The sequence below is a fragment of the Podospora pseudoanserina genome, chromosome 1 (genome assembly GCF_035222485.1).
Source record: "Podospora pseudoanserina strain CBS 124.78 chromosome 1, whole genome shotgun sequence".
Classification (NCBI taxonomy): domain Eukaryota; kingdom Fungi; phylum Ascomycota; class Sordariomycetes; order Sordariales; family Podosporaceae; genus Podospora; species Podospora pseudoanserina.
In genome coordinates this window covers 6,286,543-6,312,176 of record NC_085920.1, presented here as the reverse complement: position 1 = coordinate 6,312,176, position 25,634 = coordinate 6,286,543, and the positions used below count along the sequence as shown (strand labels likewise).

Below are 25,634 nucleotides of genomic sequence, written 5' to 3'. Positions count from 1 at the left end.
AAAAGCTGAATGCCGAAAGAAGGCGCAGTTTTGACAGTAGCCGTTACCGTTCGGCCCTCTACGCCATCTGACACCAAAAGCCCACATCCCAATGTCTCACCCTGTGGTGCTTTCCTCCGAGTTCCAGGTTCCCATCTGCCCGACCTCGCCATGTGTCTGGGTCTCGTCTGTTTTTCTTTCCGTGTGTTCCCACTGCCGAAACAACGTTGATGGTTGTGGGGGCCGGGCGGCTTGAGGAACTCTGCATTCGCAGGCAGGTCTTCCCGACTGCGTCATTTTGTCGAATAGGAACCCATCCTGTTCCCAGTTTTTCTTCTTATGCTTCATCATCTTGCAGCCCCATCGTGTCCCGCTTCATTGTCCTGGTTTGAATTGTATGTACATAGATGAGAAGAGCGATCAGGAGGTGTCCATTGTGGCTGTGAAGGGAAGGGACCCGGTTGGGAAAAGCGATGGCGAACGGTAGGGACTTGCAGTATCATCACCATCAACAACCCCACCCTCCATCCCCGTTCCAGACATAGTGTGCTAGATGAAGGCCGTGTTCACATGTCCTCGGTGGTAGACGAGTAAGATGGTCTCCATCTATATGTTAAACGAGAGCGCGCGTAGAGGGTGTCATGTTCAGATTTTCTTGGTTCTCTGGTGGTTATACCCCCGCTTTCTAGCCCCGGATCAGCACTGCTTCAGCAAATTCAAGCTTCCACTGGGCGATGGCCGTGTGATTGGAACTTACCATTGAGGGCAATGATCAGAGCCATCTCCTCAGCAGCCCTGGGCTTGGAGCCGAAGAGACTGATTTGCAGATTTGAAACATAGCGTAGCCCTCAAGGTTCCTCGACAAGGTTGGTTATCTTCCTCTTTGGTCAAGAGAGGAAAGTTGTCGCCGAAGTATCTTATTCGCCTCCTCCTTGTTGTCCCACACCCTTTTGAGGTGTTCGCCCCAAGGTAAGGCGTCAATATAGGGCTCCACGTCTTTGCCTTGTGGCCTTGTTGGGGTTCTTGGGCATCAGTCCCAGTTGGCGAAGGCTGTGGAAGGGCCGACCGGGTTGGCGCCACGCCGGGGGGAGGGCGATGATCTCCTTCCGGTTCCGGGCTTCCTTCTTCCCTCCGTGGTCCACCTTGCCGCCGTCTTGCCTCGAGGTGTCCCGAGGGGCGGGCGGTCTGGGATGACACGTGTATGTGCTGATGTCTGGTTGATTGTTCAGTGCGTGTCGTCGACGGGACAGAAACGAGGTGTATGTACCAAGAAAACACCGCTTGTTGTTGGAAGGTGCGCAGAACAAGGCGGCGAGTAACTAATCTGAAGCGGTACAAGATAGAGTGGATCGTCGGTACTGCAGTGCGAACGTTTGTCGTGACGGCAGGCGTGATGACCAGGCAGCATGTCTCTTGTCGATCGCGCGCCCCAAGTCAACCAACCATGGTGGCTCCAAGGAAGACGCTTGCTTCCTCATCCTGCTCGCGTACATCCATCTCTCTTTGGTGTGTCATTGGTGTGGAAACTTTGTTCGTGCGAGTGCACGCAGAGAACCATGCTGACATGCTTTTTGCATGGTTGCGTGTATCGGGTGCGGGGCGTCGCAGTCGTTCCGGGTCAGACAGAATCTGCGGTGCTTGTCGGGTAGGCTTGTCGATTGGGGAGACAATTGTCCTGAAACTGCGTCTAGATGAAGTGTGGGTAATGGGACTTGCGAAATGGTGCCGAGGGAATGATGATCCTGTCAATGGTTAATTGGAAGCATTTAAACTGAGTGCGGAGAATAAAGCTATTTTTTTTTCAGGGCCATTGTGTTCGGGTTGCGTTGGCAGATTAGGCCTAAACTATTGGAATAAGAACACATGGAATATGGGGTCGAAGCTTCGGGAGGATGAATGGCAAGGTTGGTTGATGGTTCATCGATTTTGTTGCCACGTCGTACAGCGAACTGGTTCGAGCGAGGCAGGGTCTAGAGAGACCACGTGGTGTGCTAATAGTACATGATTATGTTTAGGTAGGTGTGTAGGTATGTAATGTGTGAAATGTGCTCCCCTCTCCCCGCCTTTCCACAGACCGTCCACCCAAAATACAACAAGGCCAGGGAGAGGAGTGATAGTGATGCCGCCCCTGCTCTGCTTTCGTTCCTCATCGCTAGAAAATATCTACCATGTCGTGCCAGGGTACATCTCGTGTATGTTGTGTCCCAAACTCTGGAGACCTAACCTCCGAAAAACCCCGCCGTCCGCTCCAAATCCGTTTTGTGACAATGAAAATCCGTATAGTGTGACACGCAAGCGACAGTACAGAAGGGCAAATGCAGCTTGCTGCATGCCTTTAACAAAAAAGAAAAAAACACAACCCGTAACGCCGATGCCATGAGGGTATCGTCCAAGGGAGACATCTCCTGCCTCATTTCCTGTTGGAAGATGCCGCTCTTCGCTCTTTTGACCAATGAGAGATTAAGAAAAAAAGGATTAAAAGCGATAGATGTTGACTCGTCCGTAGATGAAGAAGTATGGCGTTCGATGTGGTGGATGTGATCCCCTGAATGCTCATATGTGTATGGTGTGGTATGTGTGTTGTGTGTAAGTGACGATAAATTACAAGGTTGTAGTTCTATTGTTGAATGATTGTGGCGAGGTCGTGATGGCGGACATGATGAGAATAGGGGATCGGACAGTGAGGTGATTCATATTTATTCGTCTGATTGGTGATCCTCGGAACCAGTTTCTGATGGTGTCTGGGGCTCTCCTTGGTTCTTGTGAACCTTTCTATGCCGACGAAGATTGGAGACGACGGAGAAGTTGCGACCGCATCCTTCAACCTCACATTGGAATGCTGCAGGAAAAGCTGTTAGAGCGGATAGACAACTATGTGGAAAGAACGACAAGACTTACGCTTCTCTCCTGTGTGGCTGTACATGTGCGTTTGCAATGAACTTGGTCTCGTGAATCGCTTGTCACAGACCTTGCACTTGTGCTTCTTTTGTGTGCTGGAGGAGACCTTGGAGCTGAATGATCCCATCATCGACTGCGGCGCTGGTGGCTGGCTCGACATGAGACCCTGGGGCCTTGGGAGTGTGCGCCCGGACAGCGACTCGATGTCGGAACCCGTCGTCGAGTAGTCGCTTACCGACCCGTCCACAGAACCACCATAGTAAGGGCTGAAGCCGGTCGAGGACACGCTCGAGGTGGCTGAGTGGGTGGATGGGAACCCATAAGACTCGGTCGACCCTCGTTGCCGAGCACGAACATCGTAGATGTTGCGGGGTGTGTCCTGGCTGAGAGACATCATGCCATGGCTTGCCTCGAGGGCATCTTGAAAGCTTCTCCGGTCGTCCGGTTGAAGTCCCCTGAAATCATAGTCAGATTCTGAAGTATGCTGATACTGGCCTTCTGGGCCGCCAGACGAGTGGAGGCTCATGAGGCTGGAAGCGACTGACTGCTGAGAGTACCTCCTGGAGCTGTCTTCAGGCGCGAGCGCAGCATATGTCCCCCTGATAGGCGCTGGCGCGTAGCCAAGCTGATCATAAGCTGTTGGTGATGTGGCGTAGGATGCCGTGACAGGAGACGCCGATGTTGTGTAGGCCGAGGTGTCGTAAGGGGCAGCCGATGTGGTTGGGTGTTGTAACCGGTTGATGCTGAGGAGATCTTGGGACATGGGCATCATATCGTGTTGTCTGCTGTAGACATCTCCGGCTGATGACGCTGAGACGGGAAGGGGGGCATATGGCGCCATCGACGTGCTGCCGCTGGGCCTGTTGGAATGTTGGTGTTTTGAGAGGCCGTTGAGGTTGAGGTGAGGTAGGCTGGTGCTGTCCTGGCTGCTCACGTAGAGGCTCTGACTCCCACCCTGAGGTCCGGGGCCAGCAGAGGCCGACGTCGAAACCCAAGGGTTGGTGAAGTGCGGGTGGCTCGAGTAGGAAGACATGTGGTCGAAGTTTAAGGATCCGAAGCGGTGTTGGTTGTGTGTGTCTATGGTCATAGTCATGATGAGATGGGACGGTGTGTTGGTGTAAGTAATCCCCTTTCCGAAGCGTTGTTGGAAGTGAGATGCTAGTGGTGCTGATCAGGTGTGTGATTCCTTTAAGCTGGGTCGGACTCGAGAAGAAGATCGGACCACGGGCAGTCGAGAAGGACGGATCAGCGTCCTTAAGTGTCTTTGAAGGTGTCTGGGTGTGTATGGGGTTGGGAGGAGGGGAGGGGGGGTCTGAGTGTGACAAGAGATGAGCACAGATGGCATGCGCAAGCAAGCAGCCCTGCGCCTGCGAGGATGGAGTTCCCAGACTGCACGCTAAGCCAATCGCTTCACAAGTCGTCTGAACGTTATTGCCCTCTCTGGTCAGCGGGACAGGTGGAGACGCAGCAACAAGTGACGACTTTCCGGCAGAAGGGATCTGCGCACAAAATATCCCTATGGTCCCCCAAGGGCCCTGCCAGGGCGGGTTCAATTGGGATGAAACGAGTGGGATGGATGCCGCAAGAGGGTCTCCTCTGAACGGCCGTGGTCCTGGTTAGGCGTGGGGAGCAGGTGCTTGGTTTGAATCGGGCAAAACGAGCACTTGGGCGGGCAGGATCAGCAGCCGGTGGTGGTGTTCGAAGCTGGTACCTGAGGGCGTGGGATAATGGGCAAAATCACGCCTGAACTAGAAAGGCTAGGTGAGCGTGGGCTGCGAGACAGTCCAGAAGCGGGCCGTGACGGTGACGATCCGGTCTAATAACGGTCAAATTTTTGAAGGGTAGAATTGCGTGAAGATGTGGCGGCGGTGATGGCTGCACGATAATGCTTAATGCTCTCTCTCCAACAGACCGTCTGTCAGTGCCGGCACCGGTCTTATAGAAGGGCAGGGTATGGGACAGAGGAGTCAAGACGAAAGAAGGGTATGCCAAGCACAAAACAAGCAACCCCTCCCACACTTATCCACAGGGGGAAAGCAATGAAGTCAATGGACAGGCCGGACGGCAGCTCGCTGTGCGTGTGTGGTGCAGCGGAGGGTGAGCCGGTGGAGGTTGCAAGGAATACGGAATCGAGGATGACCTGGCAGCAGGGGTCCAGAGGCAAAAAAGAATGGGACCGTCTCTGCCACGACTGGGGCTGCGGTGAAACGGGGGACGGGGGCTGCCGGGGGACGGGGGTGGAGAAATGTTGTCTCTCTTGCTCCCCCTGCTGCTGGCGGGGACGCAAGATATTAGACTCCAGAATTGCTTCTTTCAAGGTGTCCGTCTGTCCCGGCTTGGTCAAGCAGGGCTGCTTTGTTGCCAGGAATGACTTTTGGCGGTGCGAGGAAGGCCACGATGAAAAGCTGCGAATGAGGCGGGAAGCGGCATGGCATCAATGGCTTTCAAGGTGAAGGATGACGTTCAGGTTTCGGGGACGGGTTCGGGTCGGTGAACAGTTGGTTCAAGCTCACCCTTCAGCGAGCGGCCTGTTCAAGATGCAAAGTACAGTTGCTTTCAGGTACAGGTAGTGCTGCCCTGGCGTTCCGGCTAACAACGCCACCGATGGTTTCTGTGCTTTTTGTGGAGGACGACTTGCGATGGGGGGCCTTCGTGATGCAGGGACTGTTAAAAAGCCGAATCCAAGTGTACTCCATTCTGACCTGCTAATTTGCTCGGTCAAATCGATTTCCTCTGCTTGCTAGTCACCTATAAGCTACGCTATTCGAATTCATACGCTCTCTGTTGACGCCCATATCAGCACACATCACAAACATTGGCAAAACAGGTGACGGTAGGTACCCAGAGAGGGGCAAATCATGCTTTTGTTGTATGTATTGTGACGGGATGGGCTGTATGCCAGGGTGTGAATGAGGTGTGTGGCACCTTTGGTTGACCAGGCACGGAGTTGGTGGGATCGAATTCTGCGGAATTGCATGCCAGCCAGCAAAGCACAATTGGGGGCTCCACCCACTCACCGCTGATGCTGGACAGACTGTGTGTTAGCCAAAAGAGGCAATACCTGCAGATTCCAGTTGTCCGCAGTTAACTAGGCAGACTAGGACTGTCCTGGCACTGCCTAGCCAACCCCACGCACTGTGGATTCAGGAACCAAACATTTAATCTACATCGAGATCCTGCAGTAGTAGTAGCAGTAATAGTGGTGTAGAAAAAGCGAGGCACTGAGGGTATTATGGTTTAGGTCAGGTCGTAGCTGAAGTCGAGCGAGAAGACTTCAGCGCACCTCTTCAGCGGTATAACCGCAAACTACCCCTCGTACCCCTCAAGTCGGTGACATTGAAGTGGAATTGATGACGCTGGGGAACCATTCCGCCATTTCAGTGGTGGTGTGGTGGTGTGGCGGCGGAAGGTGCGGAGCCAGCAAGGATGTTAAAAGTGGGGCACCAAACTGCCGCCGTCTTGTGCCTTTGCCTTTCTCTTTCATCGAAGGATCGCGGGTCATTTTTAGGCCCAGTGACGTCTCTTGTCCAACCCTCGCCTGTGTTTATGGTCACTCTCTTCGGAATGGGTAATGGAAGATATCAAGACCCTGTGTTTCAGTGCTAAACACAGCGATTTTAGGGGTCGCTATCGCATCCTGGGGGGGACGTGACATCACTGAGCCCCGCCGTTTTCCAGTTGCTCAAGGGATGAGGCTCGCACTGGGTCAGAGGTTACATGCTTCTGCTTTGTATGACGCTGTTCATCTAACTGACGACAGCGCAGAGAAACGGTCCCAGAAACGGATGGCGTATCCCTACACCACCCTAAACTCTACACGACACCGAGCGAGATACCTGGGCCACTACCCTGGTCCATTCATTATCCCTAACCTCCTACCCTTTCCTCAACTGACGTGCCGACCTTGATATCAACGCCATTGTTTTGCCAAAACGGAACAAGTAAACAATAACAGCCAGGCAATATAGAGCATCTCATCGGATTCCGAGATATCAACACTCCGCCTTTGACATAGCCAGGACTTCATCACCAGCAACTGTACACTGGACTCTTCCTAGAACTTTCACCGCACCAGTCGACATGCTTGGCTCGCGCTTGTAGCGGTAGATGAGCTGTTGCTGCCCTCTTCTCTTTCCTTGCTTTGAGGATGATGGCTTCCACTCTCCGCCAGTTGGGCTGCGTTCCCGGCGACCATCTTAGGATACAACCCCACCACCAGCACTGGACATCGGCCACTCACCGCAAAGAGGACCGGGAATAAACCCCCCCAAGCAAGAAGCCACCATCCATCACTGCTCCTACTAAGCGGGGTTAGCAGGGGGGGGTAAAGCTCAACAGACTGCTCTTTCTCTTCTCCCCTGCAAGTCAGCGGTAGCCGCAGCCAATGGCGGCACATCGGATGGGGCTTGAAGCCTTCATGCTCCCCATGAACAGTCAGTGGGCCCTAATCCCCTCACACCCATTCTGACACCGCAAGTTGGGCATCGGGAGAGAGGTTCGGGATGGCGAAATGGAGAGTCTGGAGAGACGGTCAGCTGCTCTAGGTTTCAGCCTTGGGGAGTGGCATTTTCCTCTAACCACAGAGCGACAATTCTACCGGAGGCTGCAGAAGGTTTTGACGGGACGCGGCTGGATATATTACAATCCTACTTGAGACGACCTTCAGCCTCCTCTGTCCGCCGACCTCTACATATCCACATAGCAAACATTCTGGACCAGCTGAGCTGGCCCGATGCAACACCGGCTGGGTTTGCATCTCAAAAATTTGTGCGTGTGCTGCTCCTTGCCATTCTGGGCTGCCCGGAGCCTCTGTCGAGTGCTTTGGTCGGTCCACCCGCACAGAACCATGGTTTATGCCAGGCTCGAGAGACACCACGCACCTGCTGGATCTGTCAACCCAACCACAGCAGCAGCAAGGTTCATTTTGATCAGAAAAACTCATTGTCCTAACCAGTCTCTTGGCGTCGACCGGCTCAAGTGGCTTGCATAAAAGTATTGGCAGGCCTCTGTACCTTTATCGCTCGAGAAAGTTGGTTCCCCCACGATACCACGATACTGTTCTGCTAACCGAGGGTTATGGGCTAAACATGCAGCTCTGAGTTACCCACGAGTTGGCCCTGCCGTTTCCATCAAGCATTTGTGCTGTTTCTGGTACAGTTGAGGCGATCATATTCGCTTCCAGGTGCTCACATATGAACATTCAACTTACCCTGTACATGTAAAGTGAGCGATCGCTTAAACTAAACCGTTCTGGGCCACACGAAACACAACTTCCCCGGAAACCCCTGTTGTATAAGTGGTTAGGTCGGCGATCTCAACTATGAAAGTTGTGGTGGTGAGAACATCAAATTTATGGTTGACAGTTGCGTCAAATTAGCAGGCTGCAGACGGAGATGTCTCGGAGCTTTCCAGGACGACTCAACCCAATAATGCGAGAACAAGACGCTCACATGACTTTGCAAAAGCCTACACTGAAAGAGTCGAAGTCTGTTTGGCTTCATATGGCGGATGATAGTCAGGAACCCAGATGCGGATCAGGAACGAAAGGTCGCCACAATATGCAACGGTTTTGATCGTCGGTCGAACGGTACATCAAGATGCACATCCAGCCTCTACATCGACAGTGTTTCCCTATGCTGAAGATCATCGCCATCACGTGGCATGGCTGGCATCTCTTTGTAGCCCTGCTTCTCTGGCGTCTGAGATTACCTATGCCTGGGTACGAGAGATGACAAGGTTGCAGTTGTCGTCAAGAGCCGACAACGGGAGGGAGACCCGAGTCGTGGTTGACTTGACTTGACTTGTTGTTTGACGCTGACTACGGGTGCCGTCGGGGACAAGAGGGTCACATTCGGGGACTTCGACTCCACGATTTTAGTTATTCTCCCCGCGGAGAAGGGAGAAACGCACAACGGCGCAAGCAGGGTGAAAAGGTCCGCATACGAGAAACTCATAAAAATGAGTGCCGAAACAAAATTGGCAGGAGCTTGCGTGGAGGTTTGGGTGAGCAAGTGACTTCTGGCGGGAAGACACACGGACCAGGATCTACAAGCAAGGGGCCGTTACAGATTCGACAGGGGCTTCCTCAAAACGGACACCAGCTACCACACCCGTAGATAAACCCGACTCGGATGCTGAACCGCAGCCCAAGGGTGGTGGTCGGCACTGACAGCCTCGCCGTCGAGAGTGCAGCTGGCTGAGTGAAATTACAGCGAAGAAGAGCCGTCTGGCACACAAACAAACAAAGCATCACGAGGTTCGGTGCGGTTGTTCCAGTCTTGGCATCCTCCTTCACTCCAATGAGACTCGAAGCCACACAGCACAACTACCGCTATTCAAAGCCATTATCTCCACCGTGAGCTGGACCCGCTAGTCCAGGTCTGTACACCGGAGCTTTTTCAGATGGCGCACAATGATCCGCCGCCGTTGAAGCCCGAGCGAGACATGGGGAAATCATCGATGCTGAGATGCGATACAATACGAACAAGATTATGGCATTTATGCTTTACGGCTTCAAGGTTTCAATCTTTTGAGGCAATGCTGTCAAGCAACACACACACACAAGATCGACAAAAGCTTTCTCGTGCTGTTGCTGAACTGCCCCTCGTTGACACCACTTCGACAACTTGGGCCTTTAGTTAACCTTGGCGGTGCCGCTTTGATGATTATTTCCCCATCATGTACTCCGTATAACGGCGCTCTGGAACGGGCCGTGGCCATCAATTGCGCTTGCGGGGTTGCACAAGCACTCACCCGTGATGATTTAGACGCTTGATGGGTGGATATTTATCGAGGCCATAATACGGGGCGGAGGGCATTTGTTGAGGTTAGGTAAAAGGACAGCGGAGGACAAGCGCGGCTCCGAACCGCGCTCGGCTTGAGACTTCGGGTATGTTCAACAGTGTCGTTGGCAACTGGACGGACGGCACCTCCGGCTAGCTCCGCAAACGGGATCTCGCAAGGGCTTCTTGGCATCTTGAAGTGGTCGCCGTTCATCCAACCTCTTGCCGAACGCCTCCAAAAACGCCATCCTGCATCAAGCCGCCCCAAATCGGCCCTTCGACGTCAATACAGACATCTGTTTAACAAAGCCAAGCCAGCCTTGACGTCGGTGCACGCGTCGAGGACGTCAAGATATCCAAGATATCGATTTGGGGAATCTTGGAAGAACCTTCGGGTTTCCCTAAATGGACGAATCGCGGGGACTTGGGATTTGATGCGCCCCTTTGGCCCCCCTGAAGGTGAGAAAAGTCACCTTTCCTTTTTCAACCACCACCACCACCAGCCAAGAGCCGGCACTGGGTGCGACGCCAGAAAATGCCGTCGCATCGTGATCGACACGCCCCGCGCATCTGTCAAGATCTGTCGTGCAGCAAGATGGCTCTTGATGGATCTGGCGCACATCATCTCAGTTCCCAAACAGACTCTCATTTCCCATCAACGCTACATTGCTGCCGGCGTCACCGTAATGGAACTTCGTTTCGTACTCTTCTTTCTTTTTATTATGTGTTTTATCTCCGCTATTCGCACTTGTGTGCTTTCCCCATTTCCTTGGGCGAAGCAAAAAGGGAAAAAAATAACACCCCCTTTTATTGTGCATGGGGCCGGATGCGCGGAGTGTTCCGCGGTACTGGATGCAGGGCTAATGTTTGGTTTCTGAACCTCAACCAAAGAAAGAGCTTCCTTTGAGACATTCTTGTCGAAAAAGTCACGAACCGGGCCGAGTTGAAAAACAGAAAAAGAAAGTCAAGGCTGCGGCAGGGCGTCCGAGGCTTGGACGGTTTCTTTTTCTCTCAACCATCTCTCGGTATCTTACCTTTTCCACGAATCGATCTTGCGGCAGGCAAAGAACCGCACACAGGAGAGCAGCCATCTGTTTGGCTGGGCGTCGTCTACAATGTTTACTTTGGCCCCTGTTGTGGGCTTCCTGCAGGCGACCAGACGCCACCACTGCAGGCCCCTAGTCTTGATATCTCGAGCCCTACATTATGAAATGGGACCTCAATTTTATTTTCTTGTTTCAGCGTTTATTCCCGGAAAATAAGCTGCGAATTGTACATTTCGAAACGACGTTGGGGATGCTTGCATTCTGTGGGGGTGGAGACATGGCAGTTGTGAAGGAGGTCAGCCGGACTGCCGTATCGCCAGGCGGCGGTCGCGGGCGGCAATCGTCTAAGTTGTGTGGACAGGGGCCGTGACACCTCCTTCTGGCAAGTGATCAACAACGCCTCACAGCACAACCGCCCCGGCCATCTCTTTCCAACCCCCAGATGCTCGGAAGATGGCAGCAATGATGAGCATCACCGGCCGCTTGGCAAGAGCCACAAATTACCGAGACTTTTGAGAGCCGCATGGGCAAGTTCGTGAATAGCGGCTTCTCCCGTTTTGATACCGAGAGCTTCTTTGGTTGGCGATGAAGAGTTGACAGCAAGGTAAAGGCGCTATCCACGACAGTTCAAAAGACAAGGCAAAGCTGGCTAAGTGGGTCAATAGCACAATAAACTGCGACAATCATAACTGTGTTCGCCTTTTCGCCTTGGCCAAGTGATTGTAGACCGCCCGACGACGACAGCATTCCAACTGTCGGGTGACCTGACCAGTGGCTCCAAAAGATTTCGTCAATGATCTTGCACATCATTATCCACTCAGGGTCTCTTTGCATAGCTCAACATGCCAGCCATTTCTCTGACTGTGGAGGAGTATTGCGTTGTTGTCTTGCGTAGCTAAACCTGCCCGCCGGGTCCCGCGCAGGAATACAGCATGGCATGTATACACTACATGCCAGTCAGCTCACTCGCTACCTACTCGCGTGCACGACATCGACCGCCAACCTCTCTCCACCACATCATTCCAGCTGGTCGGCGTCCTCGCCAGGACGAGAGAGGAAGGTGGTTAAAGGAAGATGCCGCCGGGACACTTCCGGAAACCAATCAACCACGCCTTTCGGGGTCCATCGCCTACTAATATTTCATCACCATGGCTGGGCTTGCTGGACGGGTGGGCAGAGCAGCAACTTGCGGTGAACCGGATCATGCTGCTTTGTGGAACTGTCGACGGCGGGGATGAGATGGGATGGGATGTGATGAATGGTCGCGATGGAGGTGGGATGCCATCCGACCTCCTCACCATTCCTCCCTCTCCTCGCTCGGGCGCGGGGAGCGGGCGAGAAACGTACGACTCTGAGACTTTCGACCGGTCACACGTCTTGCCTACATGCAAGTGTACTTTCGTTATCACTGTGTGCTGACACCAAAGTCAGTTCTTTCGTATCCCGCGGTCGTGAGGATGGTGATGATACCTGGGCGGTGATGGTGGAGGATGTCGGGAGGAAGCTTACTGCTCCCTCGTCAGCAGTACGGCCCGCTCGCAGCGGCCGTACTCTCGCTGGCATGGCCAGAGGCACTGAACCAAGCAGCCTGCTGGCATGACCCTTCCCCGCCTCTTTTCGGGGTGCCCTTCACACCAGATAGACCTTACATCCCACCGTTCCCTTGCCCAGCCCATCCAACCCGTCGTCCCCCAACGAGCCAGCCAGTAGCACACCAGGTCACAGTACATGAAGCATCTTTCCTTTCTCACTGACTCTCCCCGTCCAACCAACGATAACACCAACTGCCGTGTGACTGTTGTGTCGTCTTCGTCTTGGCCTGCCCCCCGACTCCCCTTCCGTAGACACCCTACCCACGCACAGCAGCAGGAATATGCAGCCCTTCGTGCTCGGCAAGAGTCAGTCCACCATCACCAGCCCCGACCCCCCCTTTTTAGGCTGTGCCTGCTGTGCCTGGTTATCCTTCCGTTATGCCAGTTACTCCCAAGCTTGCATACCATAGCCCCCCCTCCCCATCTCACACACCCCAGCAAGGAGGACCATAATAACCTCAACGGCCTAATAACGGTTATTGTCTTGGATCTAATGTAGAGTGGGTGTGGGTTGACAAATTAGTTCTGAGTTGAGCGAGCTCCAAATCTGAACCCCTACAGCATCATACATCCCCTGACTCGGTTCGAGGGGGAGGGGGGAGTGTAAGAGAAATTACTTCCTGCTGCTGTGCACACACACACACACACACACACACACACACACCCCCCCCCCTTTTTTTTTTTTTTTTTTTTTTATGGTGGTTTTGCCGGAATCTGGGAATCTGGGAAAAGGGGAACTGGGAACTGGGAGGTGAAAAACTGGGAAACAGCAACTGGGGCCAATGAACAAAGACTTGGACTTGGAAAAGGGTCGTATCCACACCATCGTCATCATAATTATCGTCAGTGATTATGCCCCAACCCTCAAGCAGCCAAGATAGTAAAAGGTAGGTAATGTGTTGAAGTGGGGAGGAAGATCACCAAATTCAGGAGCAAAGAATGAGTAAGACCAAAGCCTCTATCCCTCATGTGAGGCTTAGCTCTAGGATTTAGTTTGAGACATCGAGGCATATCACGACATCCAGACGGAAACAAGGCAGGGCTGGCGTGGTGGCGAAGAGGATGATTGCGCGGTGATGATGTGTGTGTTGTGTGACAAGGACGAATCCGGAGTTTTCTTTGCCTGCTCGAAGGTTGTGTCTACCTGCCTTTCCTGGATTTGGGGTGTATCTTTTGGGATATGAAAATCTTGCGCAGGGCTTGAATGGGGTGGGTTAGTGTGGGATGGTGTCTGCACAGCTTACTGCGTCTTGTCTGAGGTGGGAAAATGGTGACGGTGGAGGATGGTTACCTATGGGGGCGGTAAAAGATTAGGTAACATCTTTTTGGATACCAGCTGCTATTTGCAGAGGACCCCAACTACCAAACACCTTGATACCTGGGAATAGAGTAGGTATCTGTCGGCAGTATCTGTATTGGAAGCAGAGCATGAAAGGTGAACAGGCGGTGTTGATTTGAGAATTACCTCACTCAACTTCCATCTACCAGTAAAGACCGGACCTATTGGGTGTGACCCTCTTGTAGCAAGGACTGGACAAACATCCAATCGACAATACCTTTTTTGTTGGTCTAGACCTGCTTATACTGAGTCCCCTTTGCCTGACTCTTTTTGCCTGACCTCTTCTGGTTGGAACCAGTCTAGATTGATCCTTATTGATTGATAGCTTACTTCAGTTGAACGGGCCCCCTTCTTAACAGACCTCTTTTTGGGAGGACCCCTTTTCACACGACCCCTTTTGGCGGGACCTCTTTGGACTGACCTCTTTGTGGGAAACCAGCTTTAACAGAACCCCTTTTGCGATTTTCATCCACGCCTAATAAAGAAAATGACCAGAATGACCTCTCCTCACTCCATGATGGCTTTTGCCTCCTGTTACAGTGGCTCCTGCCTTCTTGTCACGACAGCTCTTCTGTCTCAATAGTCCTTTCCCCAAGTGCCCAGAAAGACTTCGAACTGGTAGGAGCAATCATTTCTGCCCCAGTTGCCTGGTCGCTGACAGATGCCCACCTCACAGTATCACATCCCGCCAGCGATTCTCTTCACATACAGTATCTTCCTGATGTATCATGTAAAGAGAGAGCAGAGTGAAGAGTAATTCAAGTAACTCCACCCCTCCCAGATACTCAACACCAGGTTTTGCCATGGTAGGTCAACGACAGAGGAGAGTAAAAGTACCCGAGAGGTAATATGAGCTGCAAAGAAGAATCTCTCCCCACTTGAATCTGCTTTTTTTTTTTTTTGGATAATGGAAACTGAGTTCACCCGTATCATGATGTCTATTTGCTCTCGGGAAGAGAGGCGGTAAACCTGTTCCCTTCAACAGATTTACACAAGTGTCCATCAGCACATTCACAAATAACCACATTCACATATTACCACTTTAACCCACCATCCTGTATAGAGCTACCCAAGATACAATTATCGCTCCATGCTTTAAATCAAGACATCAGGTTCTGTGTGAGCATGATGGGAGAATCCCAGCATCTTCCACCAAGTTCAACTCCACAACTCGGCAAACAAAGCCAGCTATCTCTCGATAAAAGCCTACCTAGCTATTGCCGTCAAAGACTGTATTGAAATATTTCACCCATCCTCACCACCTTGTTGAACTGCAGTTTGCCCCATCACAATTACCCGATTAAAGACCAGCACTAGAAACTGAACCAACTGAGCAAGACAACAGAGCAAAGCTCTTGGAGCAGCTAACAATGTATACATCAAGCCCCTTCCTCAATGTATCTCTCACAACTGCCAGCTACCTTACCCAACACATCAAGGGAACCCCTAAACATCATCATTCAAAAAAAAGCCAACTCCACCCCACATTCACTACCAAAAGAGAGTGGAATTGCCCAATAACAGGATTGAACTGTTGACCTTCGCATAGACTTGATATTGACTCTGAGAGAGCAATATTAGTACGACGCTCTAACCAGCTGAGCTAATCGGGCTTTGTGGGTGTTGTTGATGTGGAGTTTGGTGAGTGATTTTGTGTTTCATGACTCGGTCAGCGACCAACCTTCTTTCAGGGCTGAAAAAACATTTTCGTGATACATTTCAATGAAAAGAACAAGCTGTCCAGAATTGCCTAGCACTTGAGTCATGGCACAAGGTGGAAACAATGGAACCGATGCTGTGTAGGTCGGTTGAGGTGGTGGCGTGCGCGACAAAGACTTGACCAAATGGTAGACATCGGCGAGATCCCAAGTAAATGCTGAAATGCACACACAAGACCACAAGCACTGATCAAAGGCATCAAGCAGGTAAGATACACCATCTTCTATTCTCTCCTACTCCTCCCAGAGCTAACCCCTTTCACCTCCACACACACCCAAAAAAGCTATCTACAAAGCCCCAAATAATATAATAACACATAAGTTCTTCCCCTCCCTTTCCCTCAAAATTTGTCCTGTCCCTCCTATCTCTCTCCCACTTCCCCTTTTCATCTCGCTCCTTTCTCTGGCGTCGGGAAAATGGTACAGAGAGGGTAGGGTATGTGGGTAGTATAGTTACAAGGTTAAACATTAAGAATCGAAAGAAAAAAAGCCGTTGTTAAACTTCATCCACCCTCCCCATCGACAAACAGCTATCGTCAAGACATTTGCTTCGTCAAGAGAAAGAAGGTAAAGTGCTGTAAGATGTAAAGAATCGAAAGTCAAAAAGAAATCTGGACGTAAACGCCAAATGATGGGTAAGAAACGAAATAAACGCCCACTTTGCTCTGCCCCCCTCCTACCATTATCTTCCCCCTTCTCCTCCTTCCTATGATGGTGTACCCCCTCTCATAGACGACCTTGGTATGATGTGATGCTCATCAATACGAAAATTCCAAACGCCAAATGCTGAACCCCCGTCTTTAAAACAAAAAGAAAATAAAAAAGAAACCAGTGGTATCAGGACCCTTTGCATTGCACCCCTTTTTTGTAAACGCTGTAACGCCATCAAAACCAGACCTAGATATGCGCGGCATGAAAATCTCTCTCTTTTTAAACCTTCTCTAAACCTGAGGAGCCCCTGACCGGCCCTTGCTCAAGTTCTCCAACAGCTCATGAGGCGGTATCCTTTGAATGCCGCTCCCACGGTCATACATGGATGTTGGAGCAGGAACATACCCCTCGCGCTTCTTGCGTAGCCTATCAAGAAGCAAGCCAGCCACAACAATCAACAGCATCAACGCCAGGGAGATGCCCAAGCCGATGAGCACGACAAAGACAAGCGGCAGTGGTGAACCGCCCTTGTCAAAGAAGTTGCTGTGCTCAGTGAAGATGCGGGAAATGGTACCGGCAGTGTTGCCGCGGTTGCTGGTGAGGGCATATGGCCTGAAATCTTGACCGTCGAAAAGGACGGCGGATGCTGTGCCGAAGCCGGGAAGGACGATAGAACCAGTAAGCATCAGAGCCTCGCTGGAATCGATCAGGTCAGTGTTGTCGTGAGAAGAGGTGAGAGAAAAGATTTGGAGACCACGGATATCTGTGCCAGCCTCGAGAGACTCGTCGGCGAAGCGCCAGGTGGTGCCATCCGACTTGGCCAGGTAGACTGCGCCATTGGTATTGATGCCAGTAGCCCAGATGTGAGTGCCCTCATTGTTGCCCTTGGTGAGGGCCGAGACTGGGCCAGGAAGGTTGCTGGCGCCGGGATAGTTGTCCCAGGTTTGGGTTTCGGTGTTGTAGGTGGCAAGGAAAGTCGAGACGGTGTTGTTGACTGTGAGGTTGCCGCCAGCAAGCAAGATGTTGTCGGAAATCCACATCAGCGAGTGAACAGCACCGGCCATGTTCTGACCAGGCTGAATCCACTGAGACGAAGCGGTGCTATAGAAGCAGACACCGTTGCAGCCCAAAGAGCCAGCCGATCTGAAGGATCCTCCGACGTACACATCGCCAGTGGTACCACGCACGGCAATAGCAGAAACTGTGCCATTATCGCCAGACAAGGCTTGGGGTTGGGTGTTGAAGGACTTGCTGGCGAGGTTGTAGGTGACAAGCCCGCTGACATTGACACCGTTCACATTGCCCCTCACTTTGCCACCAGCAAATAGAGTATCTCCGTGCACAGCCAAGGCGACAAATGTCGAGTTCTGGGCGATTTCTTGACCGAAGCCAGAGACCTTATCACCATCAGCGCCATCAATAATGGCGAGATTGTGGATTTCGGAACCGTCGCTATCTGTAGCAGTAAAGTGCCCGCCCAGAATGGTGAGGTTTCTGCTGTTGCTAGAGTCGAAAACGCCAGTGACGATGCCCGACAGACCCTTATCCGCCAGGGCATCATCTCGCTTCAACAGAGCACTGGTGCTGGAGGCAGTTGGAGTAGGACGGATCTTGACAGGGAAGCGGCTGAGATCCTCGCCCAGGATCGCGGCTCCCGAGGCGCCAAGAGCCCTGGAGACAAGCGAGCCGGCATAGAGGGAGGTTTCGCTGTCAACATTGAGAATCGAGGCTGACAATATTCCTTCAATCAACTCAACCGGCAGGTCCAAGTTCTGCAACCAATTCCCTTGAGAGGGAACCCAGATGCCAAACCCCTCCACCTCAACAGCCGGACTGTTGCCAAAAGCCCGCAGCTGATCGAAATCTCCATTGACGGCAACCACAAGTTCAGGTGTCGAGCTGGTGATGTTCATGGTCATACCAACCACGTGCTGGACAATTCCGTTGACGCCAGCGCCCAGGGGACGCCAGGTGCGGCTCGAGGTATCGTAAACCGCAACATTGCTTAGCCCAGTTGAGGAGCCGCTGACAGTGCCGTTAAAACTGCCACCCACAAAGAGGTTGGTCCCGTTAAGAAACAACGACTCGACCTCGCCATTCAGAGTGCCACCGAGCTGTCTGGGGTTGGCGTCGTTGCCCTGCAGTGCAACGATGTTTCGAACATTGCCGGCGCTAAAGTTGCCAGCAATATAGGTGGTGTCACCTGACGTCGCAAGAGCGTTAACGACGGAGCCGGTCCTGAAACTAGCTCCCAAGCGGTTGAAAGCAGAGCTCATGAAATCGCTCGCATTGACTGCTCTGCCAGGCGTGTACTCGTACAGCCCATTCAGACCACCTGTGCTATTAATCAAGGTGAAGCCAATGCGCTGTGCGACAAACGTCATCTCGTCCAAGGACTGTCCGGCAAGAGGGGTCATGGTGACACGGGGGCGGAAGCTACCTGAGCTAGCATCGACGGCGCCGAAGTAAATCTGGTCGTACTTGTCATAGTTGTTGGTCTGGTAGAGATCTAGGTCGATTGGCTCACTCTTGGTGCTATCAGCTGTCATCTGTCCGGTAAGCTTGACACGGCCACGGGTAGAGCACGTGTTGTCCTGCAAACAACCAGGGGTGTAAAGGTTGAGCGAGTAGTGGCCGGATTCCCGAATATCCGGAGTGAACACCACAGACGCCGAAGTATTAGTAATAGGTCCAGTAAGGCGGGCAGTAAGATATTCAGAGGTGCTTTGTTGAGAAGGCGTAGCTGTCCAAGGTCCAGTGATAGTCGCTTCCGATGGGAATTCGCCGCCTGCGCATGCTGGCTCGTTGAAATCGTTGATGGCATACGAGTAGATATCGTCCGCGAACAGTTCAATCCCGTTCAAACCCCCACCGCTGCCGTAGAACCTCGAAATGTCGATGCGGAACTCGTTCATGCCAATGACGTTGACAAAGTGGAAATCTTGAAATTTGAGATCCGGGTTGTTGCTGAGTGGGCATTCGCTCGTGCAGCTCTTATTTGTCTGGGTGGCTGGGTCGATATAGGTGAAGTTCATAATCCCGTTGATGGGCAGAGCCGTGAACCGCCATGTCTGTGTTCCCCTGCCATCCTGGCGAGTGTTGTAAAGGCGTAATTTGGTGGGCTGGAATCCGAATCCGAACTTGGCGGACCAGAAGCCCGGGGTGCCGTCCTGGAGCAACCAGGTGCTTCCTGCGCCGTCAGCTCCGCCAGTCTTGCAAATGATATTCCTCGGATCATTGAAACCCTGGGTAGAAGTCGAAGAACCGCTGCTAATGCTTGCTGTCGACAGGTTGATGACTTGGCCATCTGGCGTGCTTGGAGCACTCGCATTTCCCAGACCCGTGAAACTGCCGCCGAAGATGATGTTCCCGTTGGACGCCTTGCTTATCGACGCTACCGGTCCATTAAACCCCGCAAATGGGAGATTCGTCCATGTTTGTGATTCTCCTTGCCAAGCAATCGCATTGGTTGAGTTCGCACCCACAAAGCTTCCACCGACATACACAATATTTGCTTGCTGATCGCACAGCACTGCATTGACCTGGCCAGAGAGCCCCGGTAAGGGCGTAATCTCGGCTGTCGCTGGGTCGAAAAGTGCCATGCCAGGCGACTGCTGAACCTCGGAGTCAACCGCTCCAATGCTCGTGAAATTCCCGCCAACCATCACAACAGTACGTCCGCCGACCTCGAAGGCGCACATTGTTCGGATCGTCGCGTCGGTGTTGGCGACTAGGGCGAAGGCGCCATTGGGCATCCTCGCGAGGAGCTGTTCGCTGCCATTGGTGCTGTATGGCCTCTCATTCTGCCCCTCGAATTCGTAGAGCGAAATCCCCGAGAAGTCACCGGCCAGAGCTACTCGGCCGAGTTTGGAGAAGTCGAGGTTTGCCGCAGGAGCTGGGGTGAATGTGATGGCGCTCGACAATGACGACAAGGCGAGAAGTAAAAAGGCCGAAGTCGTGGTCATTCGTCGTGGCGCGGCATGGTGCCGCCGTGATGGTAACCGCATCTCGTATCGATTTGGTGATTTGAGTATTATTTAAGGAAGAAAAGTAAGAATGTGCTTGGAGACCGGCGAGCAGGCGATGTGCTCGAGGTCAATCGGTGGGCAGTCCAAGCTGTCAAGGATGAGGGGCCATATCAAGGTGCTGTTGCGGGTATATGGGTCGATCGGTGACGTTGTGAAATCGGGTGCGCGTCGAAATTAAATGAGGTTGTCGCACGAGGGCCCGGCCGAGAGCGCGAGAGGAATTGTGGAGGTTGAAATCGGCGGCAAACGGAATCGTCGCAGAATAAGTCAAAGGTAACTTGCGGGAATGAGCGTGACAAAGGGCGGAAACTAGAAAATTAAAAAGGCCACGGGGTAAGCCAAAATGACGACGTCAAAAGTCGCGACGAAAGGATGTGAGTGGGAGCTTGGGGTGGGAGGTGTTGGGGCGCCAGCCTGTTTTCTGAACCAAACTTGGTCCCCGCCTACCGTTGCCAACGAGGTTGCGCTGCTTTGCTTCGGGTGGAGGATTCAAATTTCGCTGTACCTGAGCTGCTGCGCTGCTACTGGCCAGCGCAATCCCGCTAGACCCCAACAGGCAAGGTCCAGGTACCCAAGAGGTTCCAGAAAAGATAAGTGCAGCTTGTGAGTGGATGAGATCGCAAGTGAGCAAGCAGCCTGCTTGTTCTCACAAGAGATAACATTCACAGCTTGAGATGTCTCCAGAGACTTGTCCGCCTCTTTTCCCCAGCGAAAAACAAGCTCAGGCTGGCCAGCCCCGTGGATATCCGGAGGTCGCTCTTGAGAAACCGGACCCGCACGGCTCGATATTGCTCCTGCAGGGTCACTGAGGGTCAAGGTGAAGGTCCCGGGTAGAGAGAGGTCTGAACGCTGCACTGATGCAAAAACGCTAGGTACCTCGCCTTCCGTGTTTTGAGGGTCTTGGAGGCGTGCTTGAAGATGGTGATGGCGGGGAAATGCAAAACCTGAAGAGATGCACGAACCTTCGGATTTTCTAGCAACCCAACACTCAGAGTTTTGCTAGGACTTTTGCTGATCGCTTTCCGACTCGATGATTTGGATTTCGGACCGCCCAAAGAAAGGGTGGGGGGACTGCCACAGTGGATAGCAGATATCAGATGTCAGTCCGTCCGCCCAACAACAAAAGTACGCGCTGGCTAAAAAGAAGCCTCCGAGTCATACACTCTTTTGCCTTTGAGAAGGGACGTGTTGCTATTCAGAGATGATTGTCGGAGGTGGACCGTGGGTTGGGTGGTTTCAACACCTCAAATAGAGCGTAGCAGTCGTCGATTATCGGTAACTGCGGATCGCGATTGAGAGTGACGACAATTTGGCCAGGTATAAACGAACGGTAGGGCCGTGGGTTGCAAAGTCCTGGGTTGCGAGTGCTCTTGTCAGAGACTTGTGTCTTGTGGTGGTGATCAGGGGTTGCACCCTTACTGTGTGAGGTTTCGATTGGGGCAGAATGAGCGGCAACGCAAACACAGAGCGCAGAAAAAACACGTCGAAAGAATGTGAGGTGAGGAGTCGCTTGAGCAGTTGAAGTTTCGGGTGCCGACCGGCTGCATGTAACAAGAAAAGAACGAATGGAAGCCGGAAGTTTGCCGCAGAGAAAAAGAGTGTCGCTGTCGTCCTCACTAGGTGACCCCCCGATTTGTTTTGTTTGTTCAACCCCTCTTCGTCCTGGGAGACAAAAGGAAGATTTTCACATTCCAACGGGATGGGTGAGGGGAAACCGCTGCTTGTCCTCTGCTGTCGACTGGAGCCATTCCACGCTGCCGGACTCAGGGGGTTCCCGGGGTTCGTTCGATGCTCCCACATGGCACCGTTGATCTCATTGGCCGACATGCATCAACATGCGGCTTGGCAGGGGTTGGTTGACCCAACCACTTCTTTGTCCCTCAGCTACAACTGAGCATCATCGCGATGTGGTTTTGGAGTCTTTTTTGATGGCCTTTATTCGAAATGGCATGAGTTGGTATTGATTTGCATCTTGAAAGATCCACTGTGCTGCAGAGCTCGATGTCATCTCATCTGGAAAGCTTCACCTCAACTCTTGCGCACACGCCGGCAGCTAGTGCGCGACTTGTGTTTCCGAAAGCTTCTGGGTTGTTTCGGCGGTGAGCCCAACCGCCGCAACCCAGCAGCTGTCGTAGACCACTGGAGTGGTTCTGCCGTCAACCTGGTAATCGAAAGCGGGAAGTGTTTCTATACCTCAGAAATATAAGCATACCATTATTACTATACCGCTCTATCAGATCTGTACTCTGTCGTCCGGAACCACTCATCATCGCCTTGACAGATCTCCGGTGCTGATCACACGTGCGTTGCCTGTCAAGCACGATCTGATACCCGGGATGCGGACGCGCATTGGGAGGTTAATGCAAAACAATGTCAAGCTGTGGTCCTGTCGATTCGTTTCTACTACAACCACAAACCTACCATTTGTGGGCGGGGAGCATCAGTGCTATAAACAGCACTAAAACAAACATTACCAGTTGTCATAAGATTCTGGCCATAAAACCATGGATGGCATAGTATAGCCCGGCATAAGACAACCTCTTGACTACATGTCCAGCTTTGCTCTTCGTTGTGTTCGAGGTAGCAACCGTTTCTTCGCGAGAATCAAACCACCACAATCCACTCTGATGAGTGACGGCAAGAGGTTCATGGTGATCGCTGTGCGGAACAGCTCTATTCGAAACAGAACCAACATATCTTCGTTATGGGTATCAAAACGTTCCATCATGCCTTCCGCTATATTCACGGATCCAAATTGCGTTGCTGCTTCTCCGCTAGCTTCACTCGCCTCTTGTATGCCATCGGGCTCTCAATCGCCTGGGCTTTTTTGCTCGGGTGGAAAAACCCGCCTCCCTTCTCCAGGGACCACATCCCCTTCCCTTTCTGTCTTGCCACCTCCTCGGCAACTTTGTATTCGATCTCCTTGGACGGCCCGCCAAACTCAGCGCCCGTCTTGGCCTCGTACGTAGTTGCGAATCCCTGCTTGAGCAGCTCCATCGAGACGTCTTTTCGTTGAAAGAATGGCGGCCGTCGGACATAAACGGTGGCCACGATTCTGTCATATTGGTCGCGTCTCCAAACATAGGCGCGGACTCGGCGGTTGAGGATGTGGCTGTCCAGAAACTTTTGTGCTTCGGCAGCAAAGGGCTGAGCGGTTCGGCCAAAGTGACCGCCTTCGGGGGCGTCGACGCCGGCGATGCGGATGGGGATCTGTGACGCACAGAATGAGCCAAATATTCAGACCCCGTTCTGCAAGGAAGTAAATACCGTCTGCCCCTTCAATTCCTTCCTCAGCTTCGGCACCGTCCTCAGCCAGCCCCAGCCAGCCAAACGCCCACCTGGTGTATGATACAAGTGGAACCCATCACCATCCCCAACACTAGTTACCTTGCCAAACAAGCTCCGTCGGTGAAAGTATCGCGTGGAAACATGGGCGCTGTTGGGGATGCGCCGGAGGTAGGTCTTGTAGAAGCTCCAAAATCCCACAGTCGCGCCAGCAGCAATGACAGGTGCGATCCAGTTGCCGCCTTCGCTGAGGTGATCGCGTATAGGTTTGGTCCACGAGGATAGTTTTGATTTAATGTCGTCTTTGTCGCCTGACGGCGCCGAAGAGGACCCTAGACTCCATGGCATGGTCAGTCCGGTCAAATTGGTGATCTTCCCCGCGTTATAACAGTGGTGGCGGGTTGGAGGTTGCAGCGGACTCGGGGTTGATGGAGCTTAGCTGGGTGCCGAGCTTTGTCAGGTGGAGCGGCAGATCAGCGCCGGTTTGGCGGGATGTGCACGGGCCATATTATTTATTGTTTTCCTGTTTGGGATTTGGCGATAGCTTCACTACTTAAAGATTATTTCATTAGACATTGAAAATGTCGATATTTTGCCAACCTTCCCCTGTCCATGGGATTGAGCTAAATTTTCCCTTGTACGCCGTAAATCCAAGAAGTTACCATCGGAAATATAGGAATCCTGGTTTCTCGAGCACGAAAACCCGCTCCACCGAACGCCAGCAATGCAAAACCGCTTCGCGCACACCATGATCAATGTTGCGCCACCTCCCAAAGCCTTATTCTCTTCTTACCGAGCTGTAAAACCCAGTTCCCAACAATGTCTGCCGCCGTCGTCGAATAGAAACCAACATGGGCAAAAGCGGCTCCCTCCTCCCTGTCATCAACTTCCTATTGTAATCATGCTCATACCCACAACTACCCGTCTCGCGCCACCTCTCTCTCCACTCTCTCCTCAGATTTCCTGGTATTGTCGACGCAATCTCCATCCCGTCAACAAATAGCTCACTCTTTCTCATCTGGTCCCTTCTCTTCATAATTGCCTGCCGTTCATTTAGCCTCCTGTCCTCTCGAAAGAAAAACCCGCAGCCTTTCTCAACTCTCACACCCCAACAGCAGCGACAGCAGGAGAAAACACCAAGGCGCACCGCTGGGGGTCAAACACAAAGCTTACCTCTTCCATCCTTTCGTGCTCACTCTCACCATCATCATCATCACCGTCATCACTTCCCAGCAGAGGCTCTTTCACCAACCCATGATCCCTCTCACCATCCAGTGACAGTGAAGTATCACCCGTACCTGTAGTCTCACTCGACCCCCCAGGCGAAGACGTCAACTCCAACCCCGTCGTCCCAGCTGAATTCCTCGTCGAGTCAGAATTTTTACTTCTCACAGTCAAACCCCAATCATCTTCCTCGTCAAAACTGTTGTTCTCCTCATCACCAATTTCCTGCCCCAGCTCCGCACCTGTCGTTATCCTCTCCAAGTTCACCCTCAAGCTCTTGATAACCTCTTTCACCTCCCCGATCATTGACTCCTTCCTCCTTCGTTTGTACACACAACTTCTGCAATCCTCCCCAACCTTGACGGTGTGAAACCCATGAGACCACATTTGGTTACACCCCTCCTCCGGCAGCAGATTTTGCTTGTCAAAACCACCTCCAGTCTCACTCATAGTCTCATGCTCGTTATCATTATCAGACTCGGGCATCCCACCCCTTAGAAACCTCCTCTCGACCTCGCAAGGAATCGTCGCTTCGGGCGTAGTGAGCCAGGCGTAGTGGCTGCAGGCGAAGAGGATGCGTTTGTGGAAGCACATTATTGTTTGTTGTGGTGATGTGTGGGGGTGACATGAAGTCCAAAAAAAACGTGAGAAGGTGTGATGACGGACGGCGTGTGTGTGTGTGTGTGTGTGTGTGTGCGGCCGTTGAATTTGCTCCAGATATGGGAGTTTGGTTGAGGCGGTGGGCTAGTTGAAGGTTGTTTCTGCGCTGGCGTCGTGGGCAGGTATTAAGGTGCAGCAGTATGAGGTATCAACATGTGGCTTTTGGTGGAATATTCTGGATGGACGATGTGTCAATCCAAGGGAGGCATTGAAGCTCTTGTTGTTTCGCCTGTTCTGACTGTTGGACGATGTGATAAGTGATAGGGTCCCTTTGTCGGTTATCGGCGCTAGGAGCGAGCAAACGCCCACAATTAAGCCCGTAAGGAGATGGCGAGGTGAGATTCTTTGGTTGTTGTGGGACTTTTTGTGGAGGCATTGAAAGGGTTTTTCTTGTCATGGAAGCAGCAGGGAGATATTATGGAAGTTGGATGG

The 25,634-nt window shown here is 52.4% G+C and overlaps 7 protein-coding genes and 1 non-coding gene across 8 annotated transcripts; 1 reads left to right on the top strand and 7 right to left on the bottom strand.

Annotated features, from left to right (window-relative positions):
• Positions 1-216: 216 nt before the first annotated feature.
• Positions 217-6,036, bottom strand: QC764_117760 (uncharacterized protein). Its single transcript, XM_062943047.1, has 4 exons — positions 5,719-6,036; positions 2,878-5,658; positions 737-2,818; positions 217-664 (listed from the first exon to the last, which is right to left on the bottom strand). The coding sequence occupies exons 2-3, from the start codon at positions 3,968-3,970 to the stop codon at positions 2,676-2,678; spliced, it is 1,236 nt and encodes a 411-aa protein (XP_062806101.1). The 5' UTR covers positions 3,971-5,658; positions 5,719-6,036; the 3' UTR covers positions 217-664; positions 737-2,675.
• Positions 6,037-11,350: 5,314 nt separating this feature from the next.
• QC764_117755 (uncharacterized protein) lies at positions 11,351-12,294 on the bottom strand. The gene is made up of 2 exons (XM_062943046.1): positions 12,176-12,294; positions 11,351-12,120 (listed from the first exon to the last, which is right to left on the bottom strand). Exons 1-2 carry the CDS (start codon positions 12,266-12,268, stop codon positions 11,770-11,772), a joined length of 444 nt encoding a protein of 147 aa, XP_062806100.1. The 5' UTR covers positions 12,269-12,294; the 3' UTR covers positions 11,351-11,769.
• A 1,838-nt stretch (positions 12,295-14,132) lies between these two features.
• QC764_117752 (uncharacterized protein) lies at positions 14,133-14,563 on the top strand (the record flags this gene model as incomplete). Its single annotated transcript, XM_062943045.1, is given in 3 exon segments — positions 14,133-14,218; positions 14,233-14,254; positions 14,313-14,563. 3 exon segments carry the CDS (start codon positions 14,133-14,135, stop codon positions 14,391-14,393), a joined length of 189 nt encoding a protein of 62 aa, XP_062806099.1. The 3' UTR covers positions 14,394-14,563.
• Positions 14,564-15,147: 584 nt separating this feature from the next.
• QC764_0021150 lies at positions 15,148-15,249 on the bottom strand. Its single transcript has one exon. It is a non-coding gene; the product is annotated as a tRNA-Ile (tRNA).
• Positions 15,250-16,295: 1,046 nt separating this feature from the next.
• On the bottom strand, positions 16,296-20,012 carry QC764_117750 (uncharacterized protein; the record flags this gene model as incomplete). Its single annotated transcript, XM_062943044.1, has 1 exon — positions 16,296-20,012. The coding sequence occupies one exon, from the start codon at positions 20,010-20,012 to the stop codon at positions 16,296-16,298; it is 3,717 nt and encodes a 1,238-aa protein (XP_062806098.1).
• Positions 20,013-20,300: 288 nt separating this feature from the next.
• On the bottom strand, positions 20,301-21,860 carry QC764_0021130 (uncharacterized protein; the record flags this gene model as incomplete). The annotated part of the gene is made up of 2 exons (XM_062940059.1): positions 20,301-20,342; positions 21,651-21,860. 2 exons carry the CDS (start codon positions 21,858-21,860, stop codon positions 20,301-20,303), a joined length of 252 nt encoding a protein of 83 aa, XP_062806097.1.
• An 831-nt stretch (positions 21,861-22,691) lies between these two features.
• Positions 22,692-23,776, bottom strand: LCL3_2 (putative endonuclease lcl3). The gene is made up of 2 exons (XM_062943043.1): positions 23,301-23,776; positions 22,692-23,243 (listed from the first exon to the last, which is right to left on the bottom strand). The coding sequence occupies exons 1-2, from the start codon at positions 23,664-23,666 to the stop codon at positions 22,776-22,778; spliced, it is 834 nt and encodes a 277-aa protein (XP_062806096.1). The 5' UTR covers positions 23,667-23,776; the 3' UTR covers positions 22,692-22,775.
• A 54-nt stretch (positions 23,777-23,830) lies between these two features.
• Positions 23,831-25,136, bottom strand: LCL3_1 (putative endonuclease lcl3; the record flags this gene model as incomplete). Its single annotated transcript, XM_062943042.1, has 2 exons — positions 23,831-24,360; positions 24,492-25,136. The coding sequence occupies 2 exons, from the start codon at positions 25,134-25,136 to the stop codon at positions 24,097-24,099; spliced, it is 909 nt and encodes a 302-aa protein (XP_062806095.1). The 3' UTR covers positions 23,831-24,096.
• Positions 25,137-25,634: the final 498 nt, after the last annotated feature.

Excerpts from the sequence above, each read along its gene's own strand:
- QC764_117760 (XM_062943047.1), bottom strand. The coding sequence starts at position 3,970 with ATGACTATGACCATAGACACACACAACCAACACCGCTTCGGATCCTTA. Across the intron at positions 2,819-2,877 it reads CAGCCACACAGGAGAGAAGC|CATTCCAATGTGAGGTTGAA; the intron begins GTAAGTCTTGTC and ends CTTTTCCTGCAG.
- QC764_117755 (XM_062943046.1), bottom strand. The coding sequence starts at position 12,268 with ATGCCAGCGAGAGTACGGCCGCTGCGAGCGGGCCGTACTGCTGACGAG. Across the intron at positions 12,121-12,175 it reads CCTCCACCATCACCGCCCAG|CACACAGTGATAACGAAAGT; the intron begins GTATCATCACCA and ends CTTTGGTGTCAG.
- LCL3_2 (XM_062943043.1), bottom strand. The coding sequence starts at position 23,666 with ATGCCATGGAGTCTAGGGTCCTCTTCGGCGCCGTCAGGCGACAAAGAC. Across the intron at positions 23,244-23,300 it reads AGGAATTGAAGGGGCAGACG|ATCCCCATCCGCATCGCCGG; the intron begins GTATTTACTTCC and ends TGTGCGTCACAG.